The sequence below is a fragment of the Marmota marmota genome, unplaced genomic scaffold (genome assembly GCF_001458135.2).
Source record: "Marmota marmota marmota unplaced genomic scaffold, marMar, whole genome shotgun sequence".
In the NCBI taxonomy this organism is placed as follows: Eukaryota; Metazoa; Chordata; class Mammalia; order Rodentia; family Sciuridae; genus Marmota; species Marmota marmota.
The window spans coordinates 9,327,261-9,352,152 of record NW_026000019.1 but is presented as its reverse complement, the minus strand read 5'-3'; the positions used below and the strand labels follow the sequence as shown (position 1 = coordinate 9,352,152).

At 35.2% G+C, this 24,892-nt stretch overlaps 1 protein-coding gene across 3 annotated transcripts in view; it reads left to right on the top strand.

Annotated features, from left to right (window-relative positions):
* Positions 1 to 1,775: 1,775 nt before the first annotated feature.
* The window catches only part of Swt1 (SWT1 RNA endoribonuclease homolog), a 79,741-nt gene continuing 56,624 nt past the window's right edge, over positions 1,776 to 24,892 (top strand). For 2 of the 3 annotated variants that reach the window (XR_007349958.1, XM_015491698.2), the window contains exons 1-7: positions 1,777 to 1,928; positions 7,646 to 7,704; positions 13,425 to 14,127; positions 19,269 to 19,328; positions 20,507 to 20,636; positions 21,749 to 21,850; positions 22,346 to 22,534. Coding sequence is in view for 2 of the 3 variants with exons in the window: in XM_015491698.2 (XP_015347184.1) it covers positions 13,627 to 14,127; positions 19,269 to 19,328; positions 20,507 to 20,636; positions 21,749 to 21,850; positions 22,346 to 22,534 (982 nt within the window). In the remaining variant the exon portion in view is untranslated. Of the gene's footprint in view, positions 1,929 to 7,645; positions 7,705 to 13,424; positions 14,128 to 19,268; positions 19,329 to 20,506; positions 20,637 to 21,748; positions 21,851 to 22,345; positions 22,535 to 24,892 lie in introns of all 3 variants that reach the window. The other variant, XM_048809835.1, reaches the window with a different exon arrangement.

The following is a 24,892-nucleotide window of genomic DNA, read 5'->3' as shown; positions in this document are numbered from 1 at the left end:
TTTTTTTTTTTTTTTTTTTGTAATCAAAAGATAATTTTATCTCTTACCAAACCTTAGAAGTGCATATAGTGAAGAAATCCTGCCTTGCTTCTAAATGAAAACTAGCAGGCTCATGGTTTTTCTCTCACATTTACATGATAGACTTGAGGTAACAATACAGTTTCAGCTCAGCAATAAGCCAGTCCAAGATGTTACTTTGAATTTTGATTTTGACACCAGCTCTACCCCAGATCAGGCCTGTGCTTCACCTGGAAACCCAAAGGGCAAGAGTTTCCTCCTCCTTTCTTCTCCTGGTTCTGCTACTGCTCAATGCTAGTTCACCAGCCACATTCTGACCCTGCATCATTGTCTGTTCTTAACATAGCCGTCAGTATGGTCCTATGAATTAGCAATAATCATGCCTCTGATAAACCTCATTGGTTATAATACTGCCACTTCACAAAGCTGTAGTATGGTCCTATTAAAATTTAAGTCAGATCATGTCACTCTACCTCCATTGGTTTTCCATGCCATCCAAAGTAAAGCTAAAGTCCTTGTTGGGGCTGCCAAAACCACCAGCTCTCCCCATGTTATCTCCTCATCACTATTCCCTTTGCTCTTCACCCCATGGCTTCCTTTTTATTGCTCCAGCAAGCTAGACACATTCCTGCTTCTGGGGCTTTGCCCTTTCTTGTGTTCCTTTGAATTGAACACTCTTTCTCCAGGTATTCACATGGTTTATTTCTTCACTTCATTTAGGTCTCCATTCAGATGTCAGTTTATCAAGTGGTATTTTCTGACGACTCTATAAAATTGCAACTCCCCCTTCCAGCTCCCAGCCTTTCCTATCCTCTTTCTCTGCATAGTTTTATTCCATAGCATAATATAACACACTAAATATATTGCTTATTTATTTATAAATTCTTTTACTAGATTTTAATCTTTATGGAGCCAGGGGAGTTTGTTATTATTATTATTATTTTTTTAATTACTCTCTGCCCACTGTCTGGTATGTCTTTGGTACATGATAGGTGTTAACCTGTTAACATAACTAGGCTGACTTGAAAGTTAGGTCAAGCTGACCCCATTCTGCCCAGATACTTCGCCCTGCCCCCCACCTTCCTGCAAGAGCCCACTCACATAGAAGCTGATACCCCCGCCCACCTGCACTCTCACCACAATGCTCACAGACATTAGCCTACTTTCCAAGTATATGCAGAGGTTGCCAGTTCTGGGAACTTGGCAGCCATGTGCTTGCCCCTCCTGTCCCCTCCCCTTGTGGTTTTTGGGGTTTTGAATCTTGCTCTTTACCTGCAACAGCAAGGGTTAAACCCTCCCCTAATGCATAACCTAGATTCTGACTTATAAAAGTTTGGCTCAAAGGAAATCTGCTGCTGTTGTCTCTGCACAGAGGCAGCCTGTCAGATTCTGGACAATAAATCTGCTTTTGCTTAGCCTTGGTGTGTTGGAGTGATCAGTCCTGCACCCAGTGTCCTTTGAGTAGGTACTGCAAACAAGGTTTTCCTTGGCCTATTGAATTCAAGATCCAGAGAAAAATAACAAATGTATGTTTTTGCTTTGTAGAAGACTGATTCCCACCATGGCAGTGCCACCTTACAACATTCTTACCTGAGCTGCTTGCTCTTACACCTGTATCCATCTCATAAGAGCCCCCAGAGCTTTATGATTTCTTGTTAAATCTTCCTGCCAGTTGAGTCTCCTTTTTTTCTTACTAAAGTTTATATTTCTTTAAATGTTATTCTCAAGTTCAGTATGGAATGGGAATGTCAATTTATAATAATGGTGAAATAATACTTTTTTATATTGTTTTTCTCTTTTTTTTCCCCCCCAAATGGCATTCTTAGGACAAGAAAAAGAAAAACACCTCAGCAAGTTCTACTAGTTCAGTTTACTCTGTGAAATCAGTTTCATCAGAGAGTAGGAAACTGGTGAGTGTTTAGATATCATAATTAAATAAAAATTATGTCTATTAAATTTATTTCTTCATTTATTTTTAAAGGATCTCACTATATTCCCCAGGCTTGCCTGGAATTTTTAGGCTCAAGCTTTTCTCCTGTCTCAGCCTCCTGAATACTGGGATTATAGGCATGTGCTATTGTATCAGGCTATGTTAAAGTTTTAATGTACAGTTAGAAGGTTTTCTCTTATACTCGTTGATGGCCAGTTATTGACATCTATCCAAGTTGGCGACATGTGCTGGGTTCACAAAACTTGACTATTCCAGTAATTTAATGTGGGAGTAACTTTTGCTTGCAGCTAGCAGCTACGAGTAGCTCAGAGTGCTAGGACAACCTAGGCTCATACAGGCCTGACGGGCATACCTGCAGGATGGGGCACTCTGCTCTAGCAAGCCGTTGAACAAAACCACATTCTCAGTGATTGAGTTAGTGTTGCCAAGGAACTGAGAGACAAGGGCCTCAGGGCATGATTCCCCCAACTCATAAGGCCCCCTTTCATAGGGACAATGATCCTTCCAGACAGCCTTCCACTACTTAGCAATATCTAGAGCTTCCTTATAGTGCAGTTACATTGATCATAAGATGATTGGTTTCTAAATGTTAGGTAACCTTGCTTATGTATGATTGGAGGATGCACCCTATATAAGTTGTAACCTCTTCCGCATTAAACCAGCTTGCTGGAGGTCTGCCACCTGCATGTTCTCACCAGCTCGAAGTATTTATGTCTTGACTCTGCGTCCATACTCTCTGCAACTGAGTGTAGCTAAGGGATCCATAACAACAATTTAACAGCAAAGAAAGCTCGCAAACACACAGAAGTACCTTTTCAAAATCTGGGGATGACTCTGTGACCTTAGGGTTCCTTGGAAAGAGAGTGAGCCACTGGAATTCTTTATTCTTATATAGGAGACACACAAGGGGAGGTTCCATGGAACATTCTATCCCAAAAAGGCAAAGGTGTAGAATTACAAAGGAACAGGTGGGTATAATTTAACCCCATGGGGTGACGCCCACTCGTGGAGCCACATCTTCCTTATCAAAGTGTGGAGGCAAAACACAGCGTATTATGGGGTGCAATTACTCTTCAGTACCCCTTTACTCAAGACTTAAAGGTGTGCACATATCTTCTGTCCAGAGTGGCTCCCAACAGCCAGTGGAACACCAATATCTGTTTTTACTTCTTCCTTCTACTCACCTAAAAGCATTTATCAGGTATCTTGTTCCATTGTAGTTTGGTTTGTTTCTTTTTTTAATCTTAGATTTGCTTATAAATAGATTATACACCGTAAATGTTCCTTTCTAGTAATGGAAACCTTTTGGTATTGGAGTCTGTGTTTTTAGATTTTAAAATAGCATGTTGAAATTTGCAAAAGCTGCTGCTAAACTTCACTGAGAATGTTAATGGGAGTTCTTTTTATTCTTCAACTTTCTTTTCTCTTGCCCTTTTTCAGCTGTGCATTCTTGTTCCAGTTTAACTATAATCTTATGAGATCACTATCATAAGTAGTCTCAATGACTGAAGTGTGACACATGACTATAAGTAAACTATTGTTTCAGTTTTTTTTTTTTTTTGCCCCTCCAATGTTGGGATTAAATCAGGGCCATTCAGATACCGCTGAACTATATCTCTAGCCTTTTTATTTTTTATTTTGATAGAGGGTCTCCCTAAGTTGCCCAGGCTGCCCTTGAACTTGTGATTCTCCTGCCTTACCCTCCCAGGTTGCTGGGATTAGAGATGTGTACCATCAAGCCTGGCTCATTTTATTGTTTTTGTTTTGTTTTTCGTGCTAAGGATTGAACCCAGGATCTTGTGCATGCTTAGCACAGACTCTACCACTGAGCTACATTACAAGCCTCCGGATTTCTTAAAACATTAATTTTATTATGTTTGGTCTATACAGAAAGATCTTCATTTACTGTTTAGTTTGTCATTTAGGACTCTCAAATTTGGTTGCATCTTTTAAAATTTTTTTAATTGATTCTTTTTAGTTATACATGATAGTAGAATCCATTCTGATATAATTATATAAGCATGGAATATATTTTATTCTAATTAGGATCCATTCTTGTGGATGTACACAATGGTGAGATTCACTGTGGTGTATTCATATATGTACATAAGAAAATTATGTCAGATTCATCCACTATCTTTCCTTTTCCTATCCTCCTCCCTTCCCTTCGTTCCCCTTTCTCTGATCCTACTGAATTTCTGTTTTCTGCCCCACCCCCCCACTGTGTGTTAGCTTGCACATATCAGTGAAAATGTTTGACCTTGGGTTTTTGAGATTGGTGTATTTCAGTTAGTCTCCATATCCATCCATTTTTTGGCAAATGTCATAAAGTCATTGTTCTTAATGGCTGAGTAAAATTCCATTGTGTATATATACATTTTCTTTATTCATTTATCTGTTGAAGGGCACCTAGGTTGGTTTCATAGCTTAGCTCTTGTGAATTGTGCTTCTATAAACATTGACGTGGTTGCATCACTGGAATATGCTGATTATATATTTTTTTATTATGTGTTATTTATTTTAGTTGTCGAAGGACCTTTAGTTTTTATTTATTTATATGCAGTGCTGAGAATCAAACCCAGTGCCTCACACATGCCAGGCAAGCGCTCTACCACTGAGCCACAACCCCAGCCCAAGTATGCTGATTTTAAATCCTTTGGATGTTTACTGAGGAGTTGGATAACTGGGTCAAATGGTGGTTCCATTCCTAGTTTTTTGAGGAATCTCCATGCTGCTTTCCAGAGTGGTTGCACCATTTTCAGTCTCACCAGCAATGTATGAGTGCATCTTTCTCCCCACATTGTTACTTGCATTTTTTTAAAATATTTTTTTACTTGTAGATGGATACAATATCTTTATTTATTTTTTAATGTGGTGCTGAGGATCAAACCTAGGGCCTCACCCATGTGAGACAAGTGCTCTACCACTGAGCTACAACCCCAGCCTGTTACTTGTATTCTTGATAATTGCAGTCTGATTGGAGTAAGATAGACTCTCAGCATAGTTTTAATTTGTATTTCTCTAATTGCTAGAAAAGTTGAATACTTTTTCATATATTTGTTAGTTGTGTTTCTTCTTTTGAGAAGTGTCTGTTCAGTTCCTTTGCCCATTTATTGATTGGATTTTTTGTGTTTTTTGGTGTTAAGTTTTTTGAGTTTTTTGTATATTCTGGAAGTGAATGCCCTGAGATGCAGGTGTAGTGATTTTCTCCCATTCTGTAGGCTTTCTCTTCATGTTCTTAAAATGTTTTCTGTGTTGTGAAGAAGCTTTTTAATTTGATGCCATCCCATTTATTGATTTTTGATTTTACTTCTTGTGCTTTAAGAGTCTTGTTAAAGAAGTCAGTTCCTGAGCTGATATGTTGGAGTGTTGGACCTACATTTTCTTCTAGTATATGCAGGGTTTCTAGTTTAATTCGCGTGGGTCTTTGATCCACTTTGAGTTGAGTTTTGTGCAGGGGTGAGATAGGGGTTAAATTTCATCATACTACATATGGATTTCCAGTTTTCCTGACATCATTTATTGAGAGGCTATCTTTTCTCCAATGTATGTTTTTGGCACTTTTGTCTAGTATGAGGTCTCTGTATTTGTGTGAGTTTGTCTCTGTATCTTCTGTTTTGTTCCATGGTCTTATGTCTGTTTTAGTGCTAATACTATGCTGTTTTTATTACTATAATTCTGTGGTATAATTTAAGGTGTGGTATTGTGATGCCTCCAGATTTGCTTTTCTTGCTAAGGATTGCTTAGGCTATTCTTGTCCTCTTAATTTTCCAAATGAATTTCGTGACTGTTTCCTTCCTTCATTCTTTCCACTTCCTTCCTTTCTTCTTTCCTTTTGTAATTTCAACACAATACCTTTATTTTATTTATTTTTATGTGGTGCTGAGGATTTAACTAACCAGGGCCTCACACATGCTAGGATAGTGTTCTATCACTGAGCTACAACCCCGGCTCCGTTTTTTCTATTTCTATGAAGAACATCATTGGAATTTTGATGGGAATTGTATGTAATCTATATAGTGCCTTTGGTAGTATGGCTATTTTGACAGTATTAATTCTGCCAATCCAAGAACATGGGAGGTCCTTCTATCTTCTAAAGTTGTCTTCTATTTCTTTCTTTAATGTTCTATAGTTTTTATCATAGAGGTCCTTCACCTCTTGTTAGTTTGATTCCCAAGTAATTTTTTTTTGAGGCTATTGGTAATGGGATGGTTTTCCTAATTTTTCTTTACGCTAATTAATCATTGGAGTATAGGAACACAATTAGTTTATGGGTTTTCATTTTTGTATCCTGCTACTTTGTTGAATTCATTTGAGTTCTAGGAGTTTTATGGTGAAATTTTTTGGTCTTATATAGGATCATGTCATCAGCAAACCGATATATTTTCAGCTCTTCTTTTCCTATTCAAATCCCTTTAATTTTTTTCTTTTGCCTAATTGCTTTAGTGAGAGTTTTAAGGACTATGTTGAATAGAAGCGGTAAATGTGGGCATCCCTGTCTTGTTTTTAGAGGGAATGCTTTCCGTTTGGTTGCATTTTAACTAATTTTTTTTTTTCTGTTTTCCTTCTAACTCTAAGTAGGCTGGTTTATTTTCTCTTAGTTGAAAATTTATATCACTTGTTTTCTTTTAATCTCCATCTTCATCTATTCTTCTTCTTTTTCTTCTTTTTGAGTAGTTGGGATTGAATCCAAGTGTGCTGTCCCACCAAGCTCCATCCTCAGACCCTTCTCTACTCTGGGTGCTGGGAATTGAACCCAGAGGCACTTTACCAGGGCACCATACCCCAACCTTTTTTATTTTTTGAGACAGGGTCTTTCTAAGTTACCCAGAGTGGCTTCAAAGTTGCAGTTCCTCTGCCTCTTCCCAAGTAACTGAGATTACAGGTGTGCAACTCCAGGCTCAGCTATTTTTCAGGCTTATCATATATTTTCTCTACCTTCTTTCCTGGTCACCTTCTGTCTTTTTTTTTTGTACCAGGTATTGAACCCAGGGGCACTTTACTATTGAGCCACATTCCCAGCCCTTTTTTATATTTTATTTAAAGACAGGGTCTTGCTGAGTTGCTTAGGGCCTCGCTAAATTGTTGAGGCTGGCTTTGAACTCACCATCTTCCTGCCTCAGCCTTCTGACCTTCTGTGATTTATAGGTGTGGTAGTTGATATTTTGAACTCTTTTAGTACTTGTTTACTCTTCCTGCTTTGACACTTGGTTATTTCTTTACATAGATTATTTGCCCATAGCTTTATATCTCTTATCTTTCTTGTGCTAGCTTTGTATACCAAGGATGGTAGAGTAGAGAGAATGTCAGACATATCTGGTTCGAAATCATGTCTTTTCTACTGATTTGCTCTGTGATATTCAGGAGGATACCTAATTTGTTTAAGTTTTGGGAAGTTTATATATGAAATAAGGATGATAATAATATCTGTCCCACAAGAAGATTGGAAGGCTTAAGTAAATTATTATGTTAGTCTATTCACTATTACATAGTAATGAAACAAAAACATTGTCTCCCAATCTCATTTCCCTGTAACTACAGTATCAGTGTACAATTTATATTTTCTAAATTATATATATATATATATATATATATATATATATATACATATATATATATATGTATATATATATATGTGTGTATATATATATATATGTATATTTTCTTTTTTTTCAGAAATCAGATCATACAGACATTCTATATTATAATACAAAAAGAAGACAGGAACTGAAAAGGTAAAATTTCCTTTTTTCTTGACATCTTTTTTACTTTTTTGGGTTAGAATTATGAGTCTTGGAGCCAGGTATAATAGCATTTGCCTATTATTCCAGTGGCTCGGGAGGCTGAGACAGGAGAATCACAAGTTCAAGGCCATCCTCAGCAATTTAGTGAGGTCCTAAACAACTCAGTGAAACCCTGTCTTAAAATAAAAAATAGCTGTGGATGTGATTCAATGGTTAAGTGCCCCTGGGTTCATTCCCCAGCACCCAAAAAAGAAAGAAAGAAAAAAGAATTATGAGATTAAGGTTTTAGGTTTGGAAAATCTTATATTTACTCTGATTAATATTGTTTAGCATACAAATATCTCTGGCTGTTTCACAAGTTATAACTAGTGAACTTTCTTAATACTATAAATTTCAGAAAAGGTTGAGTGAAATGATAAAGTTAATCAAAAGTACATTGTGTTCTACAGTATACGTTACAAACAAAATGTAGATTTTTATCTCTAGTAATTTTATTATTTATTTATTTATTTATTTTTTGGTACCAGGATTTTACTCAGTGATGCTTAACCACTGATTTCCAGCCACCTTTTTTTTTTTTTTTTTTTTGTACTGGGAATTGAACTCAGGTGCTTAACCACTGAGCCACATCCCCAGCCCCTCCAGCCACTTTTTATTTTGAGACAGGGGTTCACTAAGTTGCTAAGGCTAATCTTGAATTTGAGATCTTTCTGTCTCAGCCTCCTGAGTTGCTGGGATTACAGGCATGTGCCATCATGCCCGGCTCATCTCTAATGATTTGAATTAGCACATAATGATAAGATACATAACTTCATTGTGTATGCTAAAAGAGAGGTTATGAGGCTAATTTAGAAATCATGGATAAATTATCTGTTTATCTATCTATCTTGTAAAGACAATATTTAGCTTACTGAATTGAAATGGCTCTGAACTGTTTATTAATCAGTATGTGATTACAACTAGAGAACTTGGGGAATGATGATAGGTATACTAGAAATTATTTTTCTTTAATTTCCTCCTCGGGATAAAATTTTTAGAGAAATTTGTAGTGAAGGAATTTCTTGCCACTATTTGGAGAGGTAAATAAATAAGTATAAAAAGTATATTGTGTGACAAGAGGTAGTTAAGAACAAGGTTTCTCTGGGATAAGCAGTTAGAGAAAACAGAATGGCATGAACATCTAAATACAACTGCTGCTTCTCAACCAATTTCAGTTAATATCTACTAAAAACAACACAAAACAAAAATCCTTCTTTCCTCTGACTTCAGTTTTCTTTTGAATCACTGTTTTAAAGGTGATACATCTGTATCATCTGTTGAAATATATTCCAGAGTATATTTCGTGTTAAATTGACAATTGTTTGTTACATTTTTTGAATTAGGTTTTAAATGCCTTTTGCACTATCCTCTTTTTCTGTTGTTAAAATTTTATGTTCTAAAAGTACAAGACTACTTGACTTTTTTACTACCTTTTGCTTCAGGGCATATTTTTTAAGACCTTAATCTTAATTAATATGTATAAGGAAAAATGGAAGTAAATTTTTCATTGATACATCTGTGCCCTTAGACTTGCCTGTATACCCTTTGAAAGGAAGAAGAAATAATCATTTTTTTTTGTTGGTTTTTTTGAGACTAAGATTTGAATTATTCTAAGGAATCAATGAAGTTCAGTTTGTCTAAGTTTTTATTCAAAATCTGCTGCTTGGCTTCAGTGTTGCAGTACTGAGTAGTTAAGTAACATTTTGGCATGCCTGAAAATATGTGATGCATCATCATGTCATTGTATGAGTTATCATCATATCTCATCTTGGGAATAAGTAATATGGACAAGATATGCCCTTTGTAGTTATCGTTAGTGTCTGAATATTCCCTATCAAATATTGGCAAGTATTATACATGTCACTTTTAATGACAATTTTCTTTAGTCAAAGACAGAGTATATGGTGTACAAGATATTTTAGAATTGTCCTGTCATGGATATATCCTAGCTATTCCCAAAACAATTATGGTATAGGAGCTACTATATAATTAAAAGTTGCAGTGGCACATGCTTGCGGCAGGAGGACGACAAGTTTGAGGCTAGCGTTGAAAACTTATCTCAAAAAAAAAAAAGAGGCTGGGAATGGGGCTCAGTGTTACAGTGCCACATACAAAATTCACATACACATATATAAGTTGCTTAGATAGGAAAGCTGTGATATTGTACTTCATTAATATCAACAGTGTATTTTTAGAAAAAAATTAATTTGGGGGCTGGGGATGTGGCTCAAGTGGTAGTGCGCTCACCTGGTATGTGTGCATCCCAGGTTCGATCCTCAGCACCACATACAAACAAAGATGTTGTGTCTCCCGAAAACTAAAAAATAAATATTAAAAATTTCTCTCTCTCTCTCTCTCTCTCTTAAAAAAAAAATTAATTTGGTACTGGGGATTGAACTCAGGGGTGCTCAAGCACTGAGTCATATCCCTAGTCTTTTTTTATATTTTATTTAGAGACAGGGTCTTGCTGAATTGCTCCGGGCTTTGCTAAGTTGCTAAGGCTGGCTTTGAACTTGAGATCCTCCTACCTCAGCCTCCCAAGCTGCTGGGATTACAGATATGTGTTACCACACCCAGCTTCAATAGTGTATTTCTAACAACCATTGGTTGCTTATAGAGAAAGTGGTTCAGTTGCTGCTGTTGTTCACTTAATGGAGGATTAAATTTCTCTTAAGGTTATATGTATTTCTTTCTTTTTTTTTTTTTAAGAGAGAGAGAGAGAATCTTTTTCTTTTTTGTAGATGGACACAACACAATGCCTTTATTTTTATGTGGTGCTGAGGATCGAACCCGGCTCCCGCCTGTGCTAGGTGAGCGCTCTACCGCTGAGCCACAATCCCAGCCCCAAGTATTTCTTTTTTAAAAAATATTTTTACTTGTAGATGGTCACAATATTTTTATTTTGTTTATGTGGTTCTGGTGACTGAACCCAGTGCCTCACATGTGCTAGGCAAGTACTCTACCACTGAGCCGCAACCCCAGCCTGGTTGTAAGTATTTCTTATAAGTTATATAGCATTCTTGGTAAAACAAACAAACAAACAAAACTCCGGTAATTAACTCAGCTCCAAAGAAAGTCTTGAAATTTGTTTGCAGACAGTGAATCCTGAGATGCAGAGGGAAAAATAGAAGTTTTAATATGTGAGAAGCCAGTTAAATTATACCATTACCATTACACCTGCTCCTTGATTTAAGTACACATAAATGTATTAGTGATGAAAATATAAGCAAGGACAATAATATTAGTTGCTTTCGATATTTAGAATGTTATCAATATTCAATGTTTTCAGTATTCAGAAAGCATTTCTTCAAATAATTAATACACAGTTTGTGGGATTTCTTCAGTTACAGTCCATTGTCATCATTGTTCAGATCTTTTAAGTCCATGAGTTGCAGAGGAGATAAACTTATATTTTTAGTTATTATCCGATAGAGCAATATTGCTATCAAAAGTGCCCATTCACTGACAGAATTAGCTAAAATATAAAATAGTGCCTTATTTTTCAGTATCTTAAATGTGCATTATGATGGCTGAAGGACCAAATATAGCAACTAATAATTTTAAAATTAATTATTGCTTCTGCAGTATGTCGTATTTTAAAAGTGTTGGTTACTGTGCTGGGATTTTAGCTCAGTGGTAGAGTGCTTGCCTAGCATGCCTGAGGCACTGTGTCTAATCCTTAGCACCACATATAAATTAAAAATAAATAAATAAATAAAGGTATTAAATTGTCCACGTGTAACTAAAAAATATTTAAAAAATAAAGTGTTGGTTACTAAATTTTTTTTAACAATCTAATTAGAATAATGAAAATTTTCACATTCCAAGGAATTTAATCTTGGGTGGTGATATTTGGTTTCAAATGCTGTTTTTAGCACTAAATCATTCATAAAAGATAATACTTGCTTGGTGTCATTTATCAAGATCTTAAACTTTAATATGCTTCTTAGAGCTGTAAAAAACTGGTCAATAAGAAATAAAATTTTTAAGATTTAATTTTTTTTGATCTTTAAAAGTATTACAGAGTTGAATTTTCATTAATTGCGATTGTAGACCATGATGAACAAATTGCCATGAAATATGTAGCACTGGGCTATTGTCAAGAGTAAATAAACTGGAAATATGAAATGCTCAGAGAACTGTAGGAACCTTTTGAAACTTAAATGTTGTTTTACAGTTACTTATTAATAAATAATGGCAGTCTTTTTGTATGAAAGAAGTAGCAGAGAAAATAAAACCAGTTGAAGACTCAAGTGAAATTCCTGTTAAAAAAAATCTGAGATGTTTATTGTTTATTCTTACATAATTAATTATTTGAGAAGCCACTAATTTATTATTATTCCCTCCCTTGGTGGGCCCTAAGCTAATTGGGAGTAAGGACTATTTGATGTGTCTTCTATTGCCTCTTCAGTAGTTAACAAAGTGACTTACACTTAGAAGGCACTTAAGGATTTATTGATTTAATAGGTTGTGTTTCATTGAGGCTTATTTCACTTTCTTTCTGTCCACATGGTTGCATCTAGTTTTATTAAGCAGGGATATATTATTACCTTTAGCTATTGCTACTTCTAATGTTTTAGCACATTTCTCTTTGGCCGTTTTATTAGACTTGTTTAAATTATTCAGACCATGGTATGTATACAGAATTGTGCCCTGCTTGTTTTTTGCTTAATGTTATGTTTTCTCTCATTAGGAACCTTCCATAAACATTTGAAAAAACTATGATAGTCTATCATATGAATGTGATGTTTTGAAAAATCATGTCCAAAATTTCAGCCATTACTTTTCTATCTGTTTTCTGCTATTGTAAATAATCCTGAGTTGAATATCTTTAAAATATTTTTAAAATTTATTTGATTTTTTTAATATTGGTATGGATTTCTTAAATGTGAATTATTGAGGTATCAAAAATATAAGCATTTTTAGATCTTTTAATTTATATTGCCAAATTCCTTTGTAGAACTATCATATCATTTTACATATCTACCAGCATCATATGAGAGTCTTTTTTACAACCCCCCACCCAATATTTAATGCTATTTTAAAATGTTTGCTTTTTGGTAGGAAAAATACTATGTTATTGTTATTATTAGCTTGCTTGTTTGTTACTGTTAGGAAAGTCAGTGTTTTTCACAAATGTTTATTAGCCTCTTTTTCTCTTTCATTAATTTTTTTTAATGATCTATTCTAATGTTTTAGTACTTCTTTCTTTCTGTCTTTTTGGCAATACTGGGGATTGAACCCAGGGCCTCATTTATGCTAAAGAAGTACTCTGTCACTGAGCTACATCTCTAGCTCTCTTAGTACTTGTTTTTTTGTTTTTAATATTTTTGAGTTTTAGGGCTGGGGTTGTGGCTCAGTGGTAGAGCGCTTGCCTAGCATGTGCAAGTCGTATGTATATGTATATGCATATATATATATATATATGCTGTAGATGGACACAGTATCTAATTTATTTATTTTTATGTGGTGCCAAGGATTGAACCCAGTGCCTCACACATGGGAGGCAAGTGCTCTACCACTGAGCCCCAGCCCTGCTTTCATTGTTAAGTAAGCAATTTTTTTAATTTTTAAGAAGTTTAGAGTTAGCCTAGTCTGTCAGCCTTAACAAAAATCATATAGCACAATATGTATAATTGTAATGTAACCTAGTTTTCTGTGCTGCTTTACAGATCGAATGTAGACGTCGACACAGACACACCAAAAAAGAGACTGAAAACCAGTTCCTCATCCCAAGGACCTGCTAAAGTCCAAGAAACATCGTATTCAAATGATAATCAGATTATATTACAGATTCCTTCTTCAAAAGGAATTAAAGATATTAAAGTTAAAAATATTAAATTGACAAATGTTAGGAGTAAGCTTGGCCATGAAATGAAAAATCTTAACAGTCATAAAATTACCAAAGATGTGAAACCTAAAGTTGAAGGCCAGGCAAAGGAAAAGAAGTGGCCTCATTTACTGGCCCAGAGGGAGAAGATGAAAGAACTGAACAGAAAATTTAGAGAGAATTCTGAAAAACCTGTCTTGGAGAAATGCCAGAAAAATCCATTTTCTCAGGATTGTAATTCCAACAGGATAATTAAGGAACCCTTTGAATCTAGAAAGAAGATCAGCTTCAAAATCCCAATAAAATCTTGTAATACTTTCCAGAGGCTGGTAGAAGAAAATGTCTTTAATTTTGAATCTAATAAGTCAAAGACTAAACAAGAGGGAAAAGGTGGCCTGGGAACCTCACGGGTTTCATTAAATTTGGCCAGGCACAAAACTGAACGCTTATTTTCAGATTCTTCTTGTAAGCATGAGTGGAAGGGAAAGCATCATCATCAGCGTCAAGAAAGTAAAGATTCAGTTTCCAAGGAACTGTTTACCCAGGTAATGCAGTACAAAATGAGGAATTTAGATTTAGCAAAAAAACCAACACACACACACACACACACACAAATATACATACATATAGAGAGAGGGGGTGGGGAGAGAGTAAGAGTGTGTCAGGATTTATTTATTTTTATTACTGATGATAATTAGAGGCCTGATTTAAATTTAGTCTGAAGATATGTGTTGGTTTCTTATTTCAGTCTCTTAATTACAGCTTCCTTAGGAAGGTAACCTGGCAGGTATAGGGATCTATAATAAACGGGAATGTGTAAACGTGTGAAGAACAGTTACCAATAGTTCTTTGAATAAAGCATTGATAATAGTCTTTTAGGCTCTTTTTTTTTCCTTCTCAGGTATTAATATTCTGAAGAGCTGATTCCTTTAACAGATTGTGTTTTCAGTGCCACTCTATGCCAGGCACTGCAGTAAAAATAGCCTGTGAAATGTACATAATCTCTGTTTTCAGAGGCTTATTCATGGAAGGAGACAATTTCTTTAAATATGATAAGTAAAGTACTTATCACTTAATGTTGTAATACACAGCCTTGCAAGGGGATGATATTTAAGCTGAGAACCAAAGAATGTTGGAGTTATTCAGGTGCAGATGAAGAGGGAGCCAATGGAGAAGCAGGAATGTTGGAGGCCAAGGGAACTCCCATAAGCAGAAGTTGAGGCTAAAAACTAGGCACATTATTTTGCTTCTAGATTGTATAATACAGTGGCATTTGTGGACTATGTTGAGAAGCACTCTCTATAGCTTTGTTTCTGTGACAGGTAAAATCCCTTAACGTTAAGGGAACTTTTAGAACTTTGGAACATCAGAACTTTAGAATTTAATAAATTCTGATATTTAGTAACTGCTTCTAAGTAGGGTGGTCAAACCTGCCTGCTTTTAGGTGTTAGGTAGTAAGATTCTTATGAAAAATGTAGGGATTATGCCTGTGCAGTAGCACATGTTTGTAATCCCAGCAGTTTGGGAGGCTGAGGCAGGAGGATCCTGAGTTTAAAGCCAGCCTCAGCAAAAGCAAGGTGCTAAGCAACTGAGTGAGACCCTGTCTCTAAATAAACACAAAATAGGGCTGGGCATGTGATTCAGTGGTTGAGAGGCCTTGAGTTCAATCCCCAGTACCTCCACCCCAAAAATGTAGGGATTATAACTAAGGAGGCGTAAGAGCTTGAGAGTGTGTTAAAGAGAACTTGAAGGGGCCCAGAAAGGGAAAGAATTGAGTTTATTCTTTTTACTGCTTTTGTAAAGGAAAAGAACCTCCAGTTTATCTTCTCGTGTTATAACCAGTTCTGTAGAGTAGAAAAAGTGAAGGGAACTTGAAATTGTCAGTATACTCAGTAATCATCATTGATCAGCATGCTTGTTCCCCATGTGCTATACATCTAAGGAATAGTATGAATAATCTCCGTAGTGCATTTTATAGTTTCTTTTCTTTCTTTTTTTTTTTTGGTACCAGGGATTGAACCCAGGGGTTCTTAACCACTGAGCCATGTCCCCAGACCTTTTTATTTTTATTTTGAGACAGGGTCTTGCTTAATTGCTCAGGGCCTTGCCAAGTTGCAGAGGCTGGCTTTGAACTTGGAATTCTCCTGCTTCAACCCACTGAGCCATTGGGATTACAAGCATGAGCCAGCATGCCTGGTTTATAGTTTATTTTCATCTCTATGTAAAATTATTACACAAACCAAAAGAGGCATATAGCATGAATATTAACTTTTAAGGGAAGTAATTTTTGCAATCCTACTTTCCACTTATCAGAATTAAAACTATTAATTGTTGCTGTAATAGCATTATTTGACTTAAGAGTTGTTTAGATACTGAAGCAAATAAATATTGTCCTTGAGTATATTATCTTTAGCATATCATTGACAGGAGATAATACTGTGTTTGTTTTGTTTTACTAATTCCTTACAGCTACTTATTTTCCTGAAATGAGTGTACTTTATAAGGAACCAATTGTATTTTTCTGCATGTATTAATCCTGTTAATGATCTTATTTTGCTTTCGTAAATAGAAAATAACTTATTTTGTTTCTTAGGTTTTATAGTCCTTTGATATAAACCCCTATCAGTTTACTAACCCCCTTCCACCATTGCAAATTAATATTCTAGAGATTTATGTTTTTTTATGCTGCTTTTAAAAGTCTGTGAGATAGGAATTCATTAGTTTATCAAACATTAATTAAAGGAACTTATTATGTGTCAGATACTTCTTTTTGTGGTAGTGATTTGAGAAGTGAGTAAGAGAATCTTTGTCCTCAGAATATTCTCAGGGGGGCAGATTGGTAAACAAATATAATTGCACTGCAATGAAGAAAATATCCAAGTCTTAAGAATTGGATGTGGTGTTACAATATAAATCTCTAGGTGGGTTAAGGAAGAGCTCACTAAAGTAGAGATTCCTAAGTTACTTCTTCAAGGATATGTAGAGAGAGGAATAGAAGTACTGACCAGCCATGTAGAGGGCCATTGTGTATAATGGCACAGAATTGGCAAGGTAAATGGGTGCTTAGGTTGTTTAGTATGACTAGAGTCAAGGTGTGTAGAGGATATATAGAAGAAAAAGGTGGATGGGAAGCCAGGGCCCAGACAGTGAATGCTTTTGTGTCTCATTGGAAACACTGGTATTTTATTTTGTGTCCTGTAGATGGAAGAGAGCCACTGAAAGGTAATCAGGGGCAATCAGGGATGGTTATGGTTTGGATATGAGGTGTCCGCCAAAAGCTTCTGCGTTAGTACAAGAATATTCAGGAGTGAAGTGATTACATTATGAGAGCTGTAACATAATCAGTCTGTCCTAGTTTAAGTGGACTAGGTGGGTGGTAAACTTTTGGCAGGTGGGGTGTGGCTGAAGGAGGTAGGTCATTGGGGGTGTGCTGGGGAAGGGTTCATCTTCTTCGGCCCCTGCCCCTTTCCCTTTCTCTCTGCTTCCTGGCTGTCATGAGGTGAGCAGTGCTCCTCTGCCACTTGATGTTCTACTTCACCCTGAGCGCAGAGCAATGGAGTTGGGTTGCCATGGACTGAACCTCTGAAACTGTGAGCCAAAATAAACTTTTTCTTCTTTAAGTTGTTCTTGCTGGGTAATTTGGTCACAGTGAAGAAAAACTGACTTAACACACACATTTTCTATTTAGAAGCATTTTGGTAGATAAAACCATTATTATCTTCATTAAATCCATTCCCTTTTGTCATCCCTAGGAAAGGCTTTATCTCGATCCCTGTATTTAATAAAGCATAGTAGGGAGAGGCAATCATTTGAATGACCACCAAGACTTTGATTTGTAATGAAAAAGAAATTATCAGGAATAGTTGACATCAACTTTTCTGGATCGATAGAAAATTCACTGAAGTCACTACAAGTGTCCTGTGGTCAAAGGGAAGTCAGGGTAGTAGCGGCTTAAAGAAGAAAAGGAAAATGTCAAGAGTTACAGGATATTTTGACAGCAGTCTAGCTTGCTTGGCACTACTTAATTTACGAAAATTAGAAAGACCTCTAGTAAGATTTAACGTGAAATGGTGAAGATATTTAAAATTCTATGATTATGGAATAGTAAAGCAATAATGAGCCTGTGTGTGTGATGTGTATGGGGTCATGTCATGTGAAGTTTGATGTTGGATAGTTAGGGTGGAAGCTGAATTCCCAGTAAAGCATTACTGCATATGACATACTTAGTTAAAGAGGGGCTATAATTTTTGTTTTAAATATGTATTTTTTTTAGTTATAGGTAGACACAATATCTTTATTTTTATATGGTGCTGAGGATCGAACCCAGTGACTCACGCATGGTAGGTGTGCGCTGTACCTCTGAGCCACAACCCCAGCCCAAGAGGGGCTATAATTTATATGTTAATAGTTCCTGTGAAATAGATGTGAGTTTGGAGTTATCTTGGAGAATTCTTAAATGATGATTTGGTTCAGCAGTGCTTTTGTTTCCTGTCTCCTGCATGTAGGGTCAGGTAGGATTTATCCACTCAGCCAAAGTGCTGGTGCAAAGTTGGAATTTTTGAAGATTTTCAATCTGTGGGTGGGGGGGGGAAATATAAATATATATATACATATATATATATATATATATATGTTTAAAAAATATATATACATATTAAAAAATATATTTATTTATTTGTTTATTATGTATTATATATATTTATGTTTATTTATATTTATATATTTATATTATACTTATAATTATTATTTTTATACATTTATTTATGTATATTTATATATTTATTATATATATAACTTCTCAAGCTCTAACCACATGTAATAGAACCATATAGAATATATAATACAAGAAATTCATTGTCAGCCTTTTCTCCTTAGTCTTCAGGTTTTCTTTGTTTTGTCATTTTACTTAAAATGGCTAAGTGACTTGTAGATGAAAATTTTCTGCCACTAAAGGCCATCTTGATTATCTTTACCATGATTCCTTTTATTTCTTAGGGTGGAATGTGCATTTATTATTACAGTATGAGTGCTTTTAGGAATGCATGTATGAATGAATAAACCCTAATGAATTTCTCCCACATTTCATAACTGGGTGGAATGAGGTTTTTCTATTTTAGGGGTGGTGTCTCCTGGGGGCAATTTTATTCCACTGTGAACATTTAGTAATGTCTGGAAACATTTTTGATTGTGAATATTCAGAGGTGGGTAGGTAGTGTTACTGACATCTGGTAGGTAGGTCCAGAGATGATGCTAAACATCCTGTAGTACACAGGACAGCTGCGTAATAGAGACTTTTCTGACCTCAAATGTTAATAGTGCCAAGGTTGAAAAACACTACTTTAGGTATAGGGTTCTTTTCTTTTTTTTTTTTTTTTTTTATTTTTTTCTTAATTTTTTTTTTTAGTTGTAGATGTACACATACCTTTCTTTTATTTATCTTTATGTGGTGTTAAGGATTAAACCCAGTGCCTCACACTTGTTAGGCAAGCGCTCTACCACTGAGCCACAACCCCAGCCCTGTGTTTCTTTCTTTTTTTTTTAGTTGTAGATGGACACAGTATTTTTATGTAGTTTTGAGGACTGAACCCAGTACCTCACACACGTGAGTCAAGTGCTCTACCACTGAGCCACAATCCCAGCCCCTATATGTTTCTTTTTTAACTAATAACATTACTTTTCATTTCAGAGTTTTGAAACGCCGTGTTCTTCAATGGGACCTGAAAGTATTCAAGATACAGATCAAGAGGTTACTAATATACTTATTTACTTTGAATCTTTTCAATGAAAATCAGTCAGCCATTTCCTATTGTTAGTAAAATATCTATAAAATAGAAATATTAATAAAACGGTAACAATAATATCTCCACTTTAATCAATATGTTGGCTTTTATGAAGTCATCAAAAAACATTTTTGAAAAGTATTTCCATTTACTTGATCACCTTTTTGCCTTTGTTTCTAATAAGCTAATCTATTTTGAAAAACAGTATAGAGCCTTTTGGTCACAAAATCTGAGTTTTGGAATTAATGTTATTATGCTTTTTCATGTTTATTGCCAAAATTCAATATGAAATTAATCTGGTTTTGCTTTTTTTTTTTTTAACTCAGCAATCAGATGAAATAGTTATTTATTGAAAATAAATAAGAGTGCATGAATGTTTTCTCTTTTTACTTATTGCTTCATTTCCCAGCTATAATCTCCTGTTTGACCCTCATAGAATATTGGGGATAATTGTATATTTTCTGGTCCCGAGTTAAAATTAAGTTCTCAAAACACTTTGTATTTTTCTATTTAGGCTATATTGATAGCTTTTTGTTTGTACAATCAGTTGCATTTTTCTTCCTTGTGAGTAATGCCCCTTGATAGAAGATTTCTTATCTCTGCAGCTAAATTGAATTTTCATTTCTTTACACAAGAGTACATCAGAGAAGCACTTCCTGAAGTGATGAAGATCTTAAGATCTAAAGATCTAGATTTCAATTTTGGATTGTTCATAAACAATACTAGAAATCTTAAGAACTTCACGCATCATCTAGATAATAAGAAACTGTCTCTTAAGATACTTTGAAGTGAGAATAAAATGTCTTTTCTGTCCATTTACTAGGCTTTATGCAAGGAGTTTCATGTAGCATATTTTATTTAATCTTCACAAAAAATCCTAAAAGGAATCAAATATTTAATATTTCTATTTTGTAGATGAGTAAACTGAGACACAAAATAGTGAAGTAATTCGCTTGCCTAAAGCTATAGAGGTAATAAGAGAAGAACTATTATGTGTATATTTATGAATCTGTTTTTTATCAACTTCCTGCATATTTGTATAAATTTTTTTCTTTCTACAAACTCTCAAGTGATTTAATTAAGAGTTAATTGCTTTCTTATTAATCTGCAGAATAATAGTTCACTGAGGTCTTTCACAATTTAGATGCAGATAGTCGAAGAGCTTCATGCTGCACGCGTGGGGAAAAGTGTGGATTTACCTGTGGTACCACCTTCTGGAGAGTTAATGAGTATGGAAATTGACTTGGTGGAAGATGATGTACATTCCTCTGCTGGTATACCTATATGATAATGATTTCCTGTGTTTTCCTAAGAATTAATGTGCTAACATTTCAGTTTTACAATATTCAGATGAAAAATGTTAGAACTCGCTCATTCGAATGAAATCGGGTCTAATATTTTTCTTATCATTTGTTTTATGTCTCTCACATTATTAGGCAATTAGACTTATTTTTTCTTCCTCTTTTGCCAAGAAGCAATAATAAGACTTATGCATTGTTTTGTGGGAAAAGATAAAGATAGTCCAAAATCCGTTAGTATACTGTTTTGAGTTCTCTTTATAAAAATAGTAATACTATCTTACATTCACATTACATTTTTCACTTCAGTAGGTGTTTTTCTATGCATTAACTTATCTGATCTCACAAGGCCTTGTGAAATAACAATGCTAATATTACTGTATTTTCTTTATTTTATACATATTTTGTGTTGCAATTACGTTTTACTCAGGATATTTAAAATCAGCTTATACTTTCTAAGTGCACAGCCGGACAGGATGTATAAAGTTGTTCCTGCTGGGGCAAATCATTTTATGATTGAAAATAATTCTATAAACAATTTATGATAATCTAATGGGAGATAATTAAGCATTGATTAATTATCAATGCTTACTACTAATTATCAATGCTTACTACTCTTTCCTTCAAGAATTGGAGTAAAAGAAATTTTATTCTCCTTGTCTAAAGGACTTTCTTCCCTTTATGGAACGCTATTCAAAAACACTCTCCTATGCCATTCTCCATGTCTTAGCCCCACGACTTCCTGTGAATGTTTGCTTTGCACAGATCTTACCTTCTCTGACTATTTGGATCTAGCCAAGTTCCTCCTCCTCCTGCCCCTAACCCTCCTGTAGATTGTCCTTCTACAAACAAGGATTATGTTTCCTGCTCAGGGGAACCTTGATTGATTGGGTAGAAGTTTACATTACATGGCAACCAAGTGATGAACCAGCTTAAGAGTCTAGTCAACTGTGTGGGTCTCTTGCACAATTAAATTTATAAGACACACAGGGGTTTCAAAGTGAGTTATCTACATTTATTGATACCAAAAGTTTAGACATTATTGTTGTCAAGTGTCGTGAAATCCTAACTTGGCTCTTTTTCTCTAGCAAATACTGATTCAGACAAAAAGCTTCTAATTGTTATTGACACGAATATTCTGATGAATCATCTCAAATTTGTTAGAATTTTGAAGACAACAGAAATACCAGGTATTTCAAAAACATATTTATAGATTTTGATTTTCCTTCTTGAATTAGTATTTACTATTAATAGTGATGTGGGCTTTATTCTTGCAAACACATCTCCTTTTGGATATGATACTAATTTTTTCTTTTTTGTGGTGCTGGGGATTGAACCCAGGGCCTTGTGCATGCGAGACAAGAACTCTTACCAACTGAGCTATACTTCCAGCCCTGGATATGATACTAATTCTAAGATGATCTCTTTGTTTATTATAAAATCATTTATATTAAGAACTTAGATTATAGGAAGCATATCTGCTAAACTCACTCTTTTTTTCTCTAGTTGCATTTAAAAAATACTCTGTGGATCCTTATATCCTCTTTTAAATTTTCATGTTCTATGTATTTTCTCTCTGTTGATTGTGAATTTCTAAGGGGTACTTTAAAACTTTCACTTCTATAGCGGTTTGATTTAGTAGGTCAATAAGTGTTTGGATTCTAAGAAATCTGTTTATATTTTAGGTTTTGATGGACTTGTGTTAATAATTCCCTGGGTTGTTGTGCAAGAGCTAGATCGTATGAAGGCAGGAAAACTACTAAAACATGCACAACACAAAGCTATACCTGCAGTTCATTTCATCAATGACAGCCTCAGAAATCAGGATGGAACGCTGTGGGGTCAGTCAATACAACTTGCATCTCAAAAACTTTGTAAGTATTGTTGTTTTAGGGTGCTCACTGATAAACATTTGTTAGGGTGCCTACTCATTATTGGAAGGAAATGGTGCAAAATGTTGTTTTACTCAGCAGTATGTGAAATGGAAAGGACCGTATGGTGGTTGTGGTTTTTTTTTGGTGGTACTGAGAATTGAACCCAGGGCATTCTTCCATTAACCTGGACTCTTAACCCCATTAATTTTTTATTTGGAGACAGGGTCTCTCAAACTTGTGATTCTCCTACTTCCATCTTATGAGGAGGAGGGATTATAGTTATATATCACCATACTTCACTATTTTACTCACTTTTGAAAAGTACCCAAACAGGTTCTCAAAAATGTTTATTGAATGTCTGAATATTTCATGGATATTCTTGAAATTTTAGCTGTATTTTCCAGAACCATATATCTTAGAAAAAGTGATAGTACAAATAATCTTGGTACCTTTAGATCAAGATACTATTCCCTTTAAATCTCTTTTTTGTTTGCTAAATTGAATTGTTTGAAGGTAACTAATGATTTAAACTGCCCATTTTGCATTATCCATGTTTCTTTGAACTGAAGAAAGGAAAATGGGCTCCTATGATTTGTGTCTCTGTGGCTCCCTGATTAAGGCCTGAGTTTCATTTTCCTCGGGCCCATGCCCTGATATAGTTGAGTTCTTTGTAGATTTTACTACCAGGTTGTGAACTCCTAAAGAGTTTATCTTTCAATATCTAGATGCTTAGCACAGGGATCTGGCACAGATTTGGCTCTATGTAAAAATTTATTGCAGAATGAGTGAGTTTTCCAATTTGAATGATCAGAGGTTTAAATAACATAGGGTAACAATTGAGAGGAAAAAAGGTTGAAAACTGAGAACATGGTTGAGGCTTATTGGTTAGTATATACTGAGTTGTAGTGTTTGGAGACTTGCCAAGAGCTTTAATGAATGTCTGGGTCCAAGCTCCAAATAGTTGTTTTTTCCTTTTTTCTTTTTGTGGTGCTGGGCCTTACGCATGCAAGGCAAGCACTCTACCAACTGAGCTATTTCCCCCGCCCCACAACATTTTTTTTATACCTTTATTTTATTTATTCATTTTTATGTGGTGCCAAGGATTGAACCCAGTCCCTCACACATGCTAGGCAAGTGCTCTACTACTGAGTCACAACCACAGACCCTCCAAAGAGTCTTATACAAAAGTAGATCTGAAGTATGTATGGTCCTGCAGTCTGTATTATTAACTAGCTCCTGTGGTAATTCTGAGGCAGGTAGTATGAGGGCCTTTAAGAAGCTTTATCTTAGGTCATATTCCTACCGTTGCATTATTTTCACAGAAACTGTATTTTTGCTATGTCTTTTAAGACTGGAAGCCTGTGAGTAAGCTGATTAACATTGTTAGAAGTCACTTTTTATGTTCTATCTAGGGTTCCTGTTTTCTTTCTCTGTGTGTCTCTAAATGTATTGCTTTAGAGCTTAAGGAAAGTAGATACCAGAAACAGATTCTGTTGCTGATAGAATAGCTGTGCAGAGATATTAAACAGATAATTTTTATTTAATTTTTTTAAACAGATAATTTTAAACATGATGTAATTATATAGTTAAAATCTGTATCTGAATTGAGACTAGAATTTATAGCATTCGATTTCTAGTCTTTTGTTTAGTCACTGATCACATTTCTTTGTATTTATTCATTAGGCACATCCTAGTCCATTTTAGTAGTAAACCAATCTTTGTATTAAGTAAATAACTACATGTCATGTGAATCTTTTTTTTTCAAAGAGAGAGAGAGAGAATTTTTTAATATTTATTTATTTATTTTTAGTTTTCGGCAGACACAACATCTTTCTTTGTATGTGGTGCTGAGTATTGAACCCCGGGCTGCACGCATGCTAGGCAAGCGCGCTACCGCTTGAGCCATATCCCCAGCCCTGTCATGTGACTCTTGATCCAGATTTGTCAAGACGTTTTTTTGTTTTTTTATTTAAAAAGTCTTTTGTCTTTTATATGTGATTTTTTTTTTTTTTTTTTGGGTACTGGGGTCATTTCTCAACCGACTGAGCCACATTTCCCAGCCCTATTTTGTTATTTTTATTTCAGAGATCTATGGTCTTCACTGAATTTGCTTAGCAGCCTCATTTTTGCTGAGGCTGGCTTTTGAACTTGTGATCCTTCTGCCTCAGTCCTCCTGTGCCACCTGGGATTACAGGTGTGATACACCTTGCCCGACTCTTGCATGATTTTTTTAAAAAAATATTTTTATTTTAGTAGTATGGACACAGCACCTCTATTTTATTCATTTATTTTTATGTGATATTGAGATGCTAGGCAAGAGCTCTACCACTGATGCTACAACTCCAGCCATCAATTGTC